The 10,129-nt window shown below is 47.1% G+C and overlaps 1 protein-coding gene across 1 annotated transcript; it reads right to left on the reverse strand.

Moving 5' to 3' along the window:
* Positions 1-978: 978 nt before the first annotated feature.
* On the reverse strand, positions 979-6,909 carry LOC120839684 (carboxypeptidase inhibitor-like). The gene is made up of 3 exons (XM_040210009.3): positions 6,763-6,909; positions 5,701-5,817; positions 979-1,130 (listed from the first exon to the last, which is right to left on the reverse strand). The coding sequence occupies exons 1-3, from the start codon at positions 6,806-6,808 to the stop codon at positions 1,009-1,011; spliced, it is 285 nt and encodes a 94-aa protein (XP_040065943.1). The 5' UTR covers positions 6,809-6,909; the 3' UTR covers positions 979-1,008.
* Positions 6,910-10,129: the final 3,220 nt, after the last annotated feature.

Below are 10,129 nucleotides of genomic sequence, written 5' to 3' on the forward strand. Positions count from 1 at the left end.
GGGCAATATTAATTTAGTATAGCTATAAAATAGGGACAAAATAGCCATCGTCTCTACTGCGGAATGCAGCATTTTTTAAGAAGTTTCCAAGCGTGCGCAGAAGTGGTCATCACTCGAAAGGCGCAGTCAGCAGACGACACACTGTGTCGTCTGCTCGCTCGGCCTATATTGAGATGGCGCCACAAGTAAGTCGCGTCGCTAGCCCGGTCGTCTGCGAACGCGGCCAACCATGACTTTGGCAAGTCTTTTTGCTTTCATTTCTTCCAGGAAAAGAACTACGCCTTGAACTTTCACGTGATAAAACTGACCTGTTCATTGCACCTAAGGTAAAAGTTTGAGCATTCTATGTACAGGCGCCAGTTTTTCCGGCTCGTTTTACATCGGAAGGTCCGCTTGTGACACCCTATTCGGAGCGCAAGTTCGTCTGCTGCTTGCGCGAGGTCTGTGGTGATGTCGGAGCGCCGAGCTCTGGTGGGCGCTGATTGGAAGGATACTGGGTAAACCTCAATGCTAGCTGCCTTGGGGTCTACCCACTATCCTTCCGATCGGAGCCAATCAGAGCTCGGCTTTCTGACGTCACCGCAAGCCCTGAGCAAGAAGCAGACAACTTGTGGTCCGCGTAGTCACTGACTGCTTAAGAAACGTAGTACGTGTCTCATTATGTTGCAGCTTCTCGCTTAGTGATTGGCCCTTCGACAATCTCACCGGCTAATACCACACTGTGATGGGTTTCGGAACGATCGTACCACGCTCCGCAGTCGAAATGGCCTGCAGTTTTTTCAGCTGTCAAATACTATAAAAGGTTATTTGCGCACTTATCGCAGCTCGTTCGAGAAACGCCAAAGAGGACTTTTACCAAATCTGCTGCTTCGGAAGACGTCGAGAAGAAATTACACCTTAAAGAAGTTAAGAGACCACTCTTATTTATTTAAGAATTTCTAATTTTTTTTTTATTGAAGGGCAATATTTATCCAGGGTAATTCGATGACCTGGACGAAAGAGCCGTCTCTACTGAGGAACGCAGCATTTCTTGAGAAGTGGGCAACCGCGGGTCAGTTGGGTTTGGCCAGCGCAAGTCTGGAACATCGGAATGCACTCCCCACCAAGTTCAGCGCAGGTCTTCATTAATTCTGAATAAAAATAAAGGGCAAAAAAAATATTGTTTTATTAACTCGCATTGCGTTGTATATCTGTTATCGAATAAAACGTAATACCCACTTTTTTATGAATAGTGCAGCTCTCTATTGACAGCCACAGCAGGAGTGACATACAATGTTAAAATACACATAAAACAGCGCAGGCAAACAAGCGAAGTCTAAAAGAATATATTAAAAAAAAAAAAAAAACATGCACGCGAAAGTGATTTAATTAAAAAATGTCGTTCATAGAGTCAGTAAATTTCTCTACTTAACAAAGTTTCGCTACTTCATTATCTATCGAATTCCAATGTTGTATTGCCCGAGGAAAAAAATTACTCTTTAGAAACATTATGTTTAAATTCGTACAGCTCCGGATAGTTTTGGTATGACTGAGTCTAAAAGATCTGGTGGAGGAGAACGTGATATAATTGATGTTAAATTTGTTCTGAAGAAAGAAAGAAAATAATTTTAATAGTCCTATATTTGGCCTAGCTTGTAAACTTTAAACGTTAACTCTTTTTTTTTGTAGAAAGTGCGACGTAGAAATATATTCTTTCCGAATGCGATGAGAATGAATCTGCAGCGTGCCTTCCAGACAATTATTGCGGGACAAAAGGAACTGAAGCCTGAGCTCATGTTTTTCGAAGCTAGGGATACGAGCTTCGTCCACGACACCGCGTAAAAGCCAGTAAATTATTCTTTTAATTTTAACATTTGGCCGTCCCCAACGACCACCCATTATTCGCTCCGCACAGATCCCGAAGCATGGCGTTCTACTGCACTGGCTAAATTTATCACCTTCAATTGAGAGATAAGTGGCCCATTGTGTCTGGCTAACTCCTTGATGTCTAAACGTACATACAACACAATTACTTTTCCCCGTACTCTCCCCACACATCTATTGGCTCGTTCACTTTAAAGCTGAAACGTGGTGGTGCATCTGTAGAAACAATCAGCTTAAACGCTTTTGATCATAAAAACTTTTATATTCCGCATGCATAGCTGTCAACACTAATGGTGGAGCAGCTGTCTCGACATGGTGTTTGCTGTACACATGCAAGCGAAACGGTATACACAAAGCCACGCGTTCGCGCCAGGGGCTTTGACAGCGTAGTACACTAGGTATAAAACGGAGTATAGACTGCAAGCAATGAAGTGTTTGCGTGACAAACCTTTATGATATTTTCGAGAAAGGTCGCCTATATAAGGTTGTTAGAATTGTCGCCCCCCCCCCCCCCCCCCTTCCCCGCTTTGGCGAAAGAGGGAGGCCTAACAGTTTGAAAAATGCACGCAGACCCGAATCGGGTAGGCATACACGATCGATGGCAACATTGAGTTTTTTAACCAACAAAATCGACGAATACTTTTTCAGTACATATCTTGAATGCAAAATACGGCTAGTGTCATGGCTGTGCCTACACTTGGGTGGTTTTTGTTCGCTATAGAATTGGAACGCGACGCCACTCAGGGGAAAAGTAGTGAATGAAAAGTACGGAGAGCTACCTCCACCTTCGCTTCTGTGACACTGCCAGGATATTGGCAAGCGAAGTCTGCGACTGTTGGGACGTCACAAGAAGAAAACTGATAGAAACAAGTTTAAACAGGGGGTAAAACACCAGTCAAAAACGCATTGCTGTCCACGTGGTCAAGCAGATTTTGTATTGGTTTTCTTCATCCAAATTATCACTAGTTATTGCTTCGAGGCAGAGCTACGCGTGCCACGCCACCAAATAAGGCAAACACTCTTCTGCTCGCGCACTGTGTTTAACAGTTGAACTCACTTTATACTTCAGTAAATAATATTGAGGGGCACCTAGCGGCTGGAAAAGAAAGCTGTGGTGGCAGGATCGCTCGCCAGCCTTCTCGAGCGAACCAGGCATATTTCGCGGCGCCTGGTGGTCAAAAGACGAAGCCGTGAAAATAGGTTCAAAAGCACACAATGAAAATCGCCTAAAAGAGGTAGAATTCAAATACACGCTGCAGACTCATACGTAACCCTGTGCATCTAACGCCCCTGGACTCGTCACCGTTCCTGCACCAAGGTCAGACGTAAACTATTGGGAGCAATGTGACTCCATCACCGTGACGTCAGCATCAAGGCTATGTCCTACCAAGGTGAGGACGCGGGAAATCCTAAAAGTTGACCCTATATATCTTACGTGTTTAAAAGAATAGGAATGTCATATTGTTGTATATCTATAGTCACTGATCATTTAAGAAACACAGAAAGTGACAAGTTCTGAGCATCTTATTGGCGCTCCACAGCCAATGCGATTGTGGCATTCTGCTATCAAAAAGCCAAAGAACTAATCGCAAAGCCATAAGCGGGAAATGATGTCGCCACGCCTTGCACATCTTAACTTGTAAGTGACTCTACGACTCCGTTCATAAACTGACCCCACGCCAAAGCAGGGCACGCCTCGTAGAGGCCAATGTGTAGCGCAAATTCGTCAGCTTCCCGCGCAGGCGTTGCAGTGACGTCAGAACACGGAGCTCTGATTGGATCTGATAGAAATAACAGTGAGTACACATCGAGGCAGCTAGCATTGAGGTCTACCCACTATCATTCCAATTAAAGTCCTGGGCGTCATTCTGACGTCACCACAGCACCTGCGCGAGAAGCAGAGGAACTTGCTCTTCGCATACCCTTGTTACATGGTCATCCTAACCTGCAGTTGAGTCACCCTTAAGTGCAGTCACGTTCAACCACAGTCAGTGTGCTCCCGGAGAGCCATTTCAGAAGTGAAGGGTGCGCGTCCACAGCTTTGATGGGCGCTCAAGATGCGCGAGCCAATGGACTTCTTCCAAAACCGACGCGCCCCATCGCGGCGAAATACCACGCAGTGCACTCTGGGAACTAGTTGGCCACTCAGTTTCGGTTTCGACTGAGCAGCCTCATCTCATGCTATCACGCCGCGACCGAACGCGCTGCTTGCGTTTTCGATTATCTGTCTTTTCACGAACGCACAATACACTCAGACTCGAGCGATGCAAAACGAAGACCGGGGCACTATCCTTGGTTCCCGAAACACCGGATATTGTGCGTGCGTATGCGAACGTAGTAAGTCGTGGCTTAGTCACCTCACCCCACGAGTGCATCTTTCAGCTCAATGTCAATAATCCCATCTAGTACCAGTGAACTACAACTGAAATTTGTTCGTCTGGAGCCTTACACGCATTTTGTTTGCCAAACGTCCGCTTCTCGTTCCTTCATTGGGCGAAAATCAAGCCGCATCTTCACAGGGTATCAAAATTGAGGCCAGCGTTTACGCATGAACTTTTAAGGAAACGCGATAAATTCGACCTCACTACTGCACAAAAGTTACTATGATGTCTTCCTCGTATCATCATATATCTCCCACTAGAAGTTTTTATGCTGATAGAAGATTAACTTTTCGCAAACGCTGAGATCGGCTAGCTACGACGGAGGCTCTAACAAGCGTCCCCTACTCCTCGCTAAGCCTTTTTGGACGAGCTTTTACTGACGCCCGAGATCTGTGCCGGGAACGGTGTGTCTGAAATTATCTCGGCATACTCAGACAGGAATAAAGCATACACATAACAAATATTATGGCCATTAGCAGCCGTCAAATGCGCTTTGAATTCGTTCGAGCACTTGTCTGAAGAATGTCGCACCGTGCGCCGGACGGGCATGCATGAACCCCAATGCGGTGCGCATAGGGGTTCATGCCCGTCTGACGCACTACCGGCGAACGGTGCGACATTCTTCACACTAGTGCTCGACTTTTGCATTCTTAAAACGGCCTGTATGCGCGAATTTGCCTATATGATTGCAGGATAACTTTATGCGCATACGCGATGTTGAATATTAGTTGAATGCAAGCGGGTGGAGACTTCAGTTCGTGCAGTGCTGCGGGTCAGTAAATAAGAGATAAGTGTGTTAAAATTGAGCTTTTCAATGGCACCTCCGAGTTTTACCTCGCATACTCAGGCACATTAAGAAAAACAGTAATTGCAAAAAGTAATATTTCGTCTATGGTCGCACGAAGCAAACTTCCTGATCAACAACACTAATGTAAAGGCGCGAGCTCGATGTATACATACTTATTTGGTTGCTACAGCTTGTTGATTCGTACACAAGCAAGATACCCGAGCACCCGAGCTTCGCAACGTCGAGACTACCAGCACTGGTTTGTCCACATACCTCGATTGGAACGCTAACAGGAAGGCTCAATTACAAAAATACAACAAGCATGTTTTAAGACAAGCTATACGTCTCGGGATTGTGCTAAAGCTTCGAGGTATGACCATTTAGGTTAGTTTAGAGACCACACATGACGCTCTCGGGACCAGAAAATAATCTCTTGTCGACGTGTCGATCGAAACCGAAACCATGCCACTCTCCTCCCTGGCCAACTAGTTCCCAGAGTGCAACGCGCGCCGTGTTGCATGCAGGGCTTTATGGAAGTAGTCTATTGGGTGCGCCCATAGCTTTGACTGCATGGCCACAGGAAGTCGTCCGAGAGCATAGCGTGGTAACTGTGGCTCAGCGAAACTGCAGTTAGAATGTGTTCCCGTGTAACTATAGGGCACAGCTCACCCTCGCAGCAAACCCCTGGTTCGCAGCCGGTGAAGTCCTGTCGGTTTGCTGACGGACAAAGCAAGCTTGGAAGACAGACATGGCCAGCTTCCGTGCAGTTCTGTGCGAGCGAAGACTCTGAAAGAAATAAAGCAGCGAATGTTTGTCAGCAAGTATATCTCATTCCGGGAAAGGGCTTGTTGTCTGTGCAGTGTTCGGCGTTCGTGAGTATGGCGCGTGTGCTTTGCTTGCTTTCTAAAGTGACGAACATGAGGGGGGCCTGCACATACGATTTCCAGGAGCTCTATATTTTCTTTCAATTTGTCAAATAGTCCCAAGTATGAGACCTCAGCTTCGCCATTCCATTCCTATAATTCAAACCACAGCCATTTAAAAAAAATGTTTAAGCTAATCATGTCTGCAATTGTCCATGTCGTTTCGCTCGGCCCAATTGCGCGTTTGAGTGACCGAGCTCGGCCAGTACAACCAAGTAGACAAGGCCCGCTCATGACGTCATCGTTAGTAGAACCCCGACCCATCCCAAGCGGCAAACACGCTAGAGCTTGACGAGCGTCACCGCAAAGCGGCAGACGCGTACAAGCGTCCCGCTTGATGTGAGACGCCACAAGAGGCGCTGGCGGCGCCGCTGACGCAAGCTAGGCGGCGCTCCGTGATTTCACTAGCCATGACGTTTAGGGGGAAAAGGTGTAGGCCTTGTCTTCTGCGGAGGGCAATTCGCCTGCTTCTTGCGCTGGAGTTGCGGTGACGTCATAACGACGCCGAGCTTTGATTGACTTTGATTGAAAAGATTGTGGGTCGACCTCAATGCTAGATGCCTTGAGGTCTACCCACTATTCTTTTTTTGCAATCAGTTAGTTAGAGCTCGACGTTCCGACATCGTCGCAATTCCTGTGCACGAAGCAGACGAACTTGCGTCTCCGCATCGGCTCGACGGGCGTCTGAAAAGGCGCAAAGGGTCTTTAATGCTACCACAGTACGTCTCCTTCGAAGGCAGCCAGAAAAAAGGCGTATTCTCTCGTGCCATAGGTATCGTGACACCGAATCGTACTCGGATCAACTCACCGACGAGCAGAAGCGTCGACGCGATCAGCAGCAGTACAGTTGACATGACGCAAAGTAAACTTGCCGATACCGGTCGATGCAAAGCAGATTAGAACAGATGTTCTCTCTTGGACGGGTATACACGCTGCTTTCTGTACAGCGCCTCCGCTCGCGGGCGCGAATAAATACCTGTAGTACATTGCACAATAAAAATAAAAACCTGCGCAGATCCGGCCACAAAATAGAAAAAAAAACCTATCCGCTCGACTCAGTGCCCCATCATCATTGAGCGAATTGTATTTTTTTTCTTTGTTTTTGCGCACACAAATCAGTAAAAAAGAAAGGCTGACATACTCCTCTCCTGGCATGACATCAAAAGAATGATGCGATTGTATTGAGTACAAAGATGATGGGGTTTTTTTCTTCTTACTTTCGGGATTAGGGGCGGAGCTTACCTGCCAGCCTACGACGACACACTGGCGTAGTGACTACCTCGTACAGTCATGACAAAAAAAAAACAGAAAAACTGCCACATGTGCAAGTTTCGCAGACTGTGCTCTTTCGCGGACATTTTCAGTGTTCTACGGACCGTTCCACCAATCGCCTGACGCGCGCGGCCATCATTGTCTTCTGGGCTGTGGGACGCATTTCGAGCATGGGCAGCAGGCTCTCTCTCTCTTCTGAGAATTATCTGACGCTGCACGCGCGTTCACAGACCGGTAACCCAGCATTTCTTTCGTCCGGGCGATAAGCGGTGGAAAAGTGTACAGAGAACCTTCTCTAGAGACGTTCGCAAGTGCGCCCTCTGGTCGCCGCCGTCTGGCTGCTGGTGTTTGTACACAGGGTGTCTCAAATAGCATCCAGGCTCTAAATCGACCGCAAAAATTGGTTTCTTAACCGCTATCGCGTTACGGTTTTGTGCAGCGTTGCCCACAGGCGGTGCATTTTTTTCCATAGAATTGGCAAAGAGCGGACTTACCTAAAGAACAAGTAAAAACAAAAAAAGAAAAAGGCTTAACACCTATGGAAACATAGCGAAGTCACCGCTCTTTAAACAATAGGGCGCCACATATAGTTTGAAGACCGGTATGTTTGCTGCGTTTCCATAGGTGGTGCGTTCGAAAAAAATGCACCACCTCTGGGCAACGCTGCGCAAAATCGTAGCGCGGTAGGTTAAGACACAGATTCTTGCGATCGATTTCAAAGAACCCGTCCGCTATTCGAGACACCCTGTAGATCGGTCAAGCACATCTCTGAGGCTTACCCACGGCTTCCAGACCGGCGCCCAAAACAAAGCTTTTTCCATCCACGCTGTGGCCGCGGACTAACTCTCGAAGCGCGGCTGCTTGCAAACGTCTACACACATTACCACAAAAAGTTGGCGTTGCAAACAATTATCGACGCAGCAGGAAACAAATATATATTAGAAGACCTAAAGCCGCCCTTGCGCCGCTAATTAATACATCGTTTTAAATACGGTGTGCAGACATCGTTTGAATCTCCTCGTGGGACGGTGCTGTCACATGTGTCACACACACAAGCAAAAATGTCCGCCGACATGTTCAAAGCATAGATGTGCATGAAGCAAAGATGTGCATGTTTGCAAATCAATTTTGTCATCGCGTCTGAAGAGAACGCCGTGTCATTCGGGCAGGGCGACTGCGGCCTAACCAAAGACACTGTCCGTAGTCCCGTTTTGGTCGTCTGATCTCCCGATCATTGAATACACCAGATTTACGAAGGAGCGTCCACTCTGCGGCAACGGTATGGTGACACAGGTGTCGTTTACGGCGATCCACGCCAGCCGTCACTTTAGGAGTCACGTTAGCTGTCGGGACTCTTTTACACGAAAGCGTAGGCCTTAATATGCGGAGCGAAAGTTCGTCTGCTTCTTTTGCAGGGGTTGTGGTGACGTCAGAAAGACCCCGAGCTCTGATTGGCTCTGAATGAAAGATAGAGGGTAGACCTCAAGGCAGCTTGCTTTGAGATCTGCCCACTCTGCTTCAGTCAGAGCCAATCAGAGCTCGGGGTCTTTCTGACGTCACCCCAACCCCTGCAAAAGAAGCAGACGAACTTTCGCTCCGCATACCGCCCATGCATCGGAAGTGGTCCCGAAATGTCGAAAAATAACGCCACAAAAGCCAAAGTTTGTGCTGTCGGATGTCGCGATCCTTGAAGTTGAGCGTAGAAATTTTGGAGAAAAAAAAAATGGAAAAAACCCAGGAGAGTAAGTGACTGTCGGCTGTCCTATATAGGGGCGTCCCAACTCCTGCAGCTGCCGAAACATCCGTAAAGTGTCAAGCTGGAAAGCGATCGATCTGCAGGAGAACGGTCGTCTGTCAGTTGTATCACCGCTGCTGTCACACCTCTGCAGGATTTCCGCCTTCTGACACTTCTGTGCCGTCAGAAGGCGGAAATCGAGGACTACTTTATTTGAAAGCGGTAACACATCGGTCCGAGACGCTTTCCAGGCACCATGCCACGCCCCTTTATACGCCAACACAGCGTTTCCAAACAAGCCCGCTTTGCCCACACCAGGTGTGGGCACTGCGCCTGCGCACAAACCGAATTCGGGAGGAGTGAAGCATCTGCGCATGCGCAGTACCGACAGCAGCACCACTGCTGTGTCCTGACGTCAGTGAGTTGAGTTTGTCTATAAACAAGTTTCTTTGAAGACAGCGAATGACGTTCATTCTCGGAAATGCCGAGAAATAACTGAAATTGTACAACCCGAAAACCAACGAACAAAATTGAGAAACCACAATGGTTTTGTCGCAATTTTTTGTTGTTTTGTAGAGTTCTTTTTTTTTTTTTTACTTCGGCGAAATAATATAGGTTTACCATTGTCTTCTATGTAAATTAAAAGCTTATCTGACGCGTGTGCACGCAGGTTTTGTCGCTTCTTCGCATTGGTCGACGAGGCATTCACACTCTCCCGATTTTTGCTTCTTTTCTGCGGTTCTGTGAAGCGGTGACTGTGAAAACTCTTGCAACATCGTACTCAGAGCTAATCAATATGCGTAAAAATAACAAATATGTAAAACGCTCGCAGTCCCATATGAATACGCCATTCGGCTAGGCAGTTTTCAATAAACTATTTTTATTGCTTTTTGTGCCTGTAGCTACGGGAAAAAATCAAACAGGTGCGGCAGCCAAACCAGATTCTTTCGCGAATGCAAATGTCTACGTCCAGTAAAATGGTTACACTTATTCGCCAGAGTTTGTTCAGGCGTGTTAAAGCACGTGTATAAATTTTTGTTACAGTGGCGGCAAGTACAGCGGCGGTGAATCACTGAAACAACCGGATGTCAAAACTCATGAGTACAGTTGCAGCAGCCGTCCCACAGAAAAAAAAAAAAAAAAAAAAAAGCAAAAGGAGGCGACGGAA

Source organism: Ixodes scapularis, unplaced genomic scaffold (genome assembly GCF_016920785.2).
Source record: "Ixodes scapularis isolate PalLabHiFi unplaced genomic scaffold, ASM1692078v2 PGA_scaffold8__174_contigs__length_109621045, whole genome shotgun sequence".
NCBI classification, from domain to species: domain Eukaryota; kingdom Metazoa; phylum Arthropoda; class Arachnida; order Ixodida; family Ixodidae; genus Ixodes; species Ixodes scapularis.

Excerpts from the sequence above, each read along its gene's own strand:
- LOC120839684 (XM_040210009.3), bottom strand. The coding sequence starts at position 6,808 with ATGTCAACTGTACTGCTGCTGATCGCGTCGACGCTTCTGCTCGTCG. Across the intron at positions 5,818-6,762 it reads GTCGACGCTTCTGCTCGTCG|AGTCTTCGCTCGCACAGAAC; the intron begins GTGAGTTGATCC and ends TATTTCTTTCAG. Across the intron at positions 1,131-5,700 it reads ACCAGGGGTTTGCTGCGAGG|AATTAATGAAGACCTGCGCT; the intron begins GTGAGCTGTGCC and ends ATTTTTATTCAG.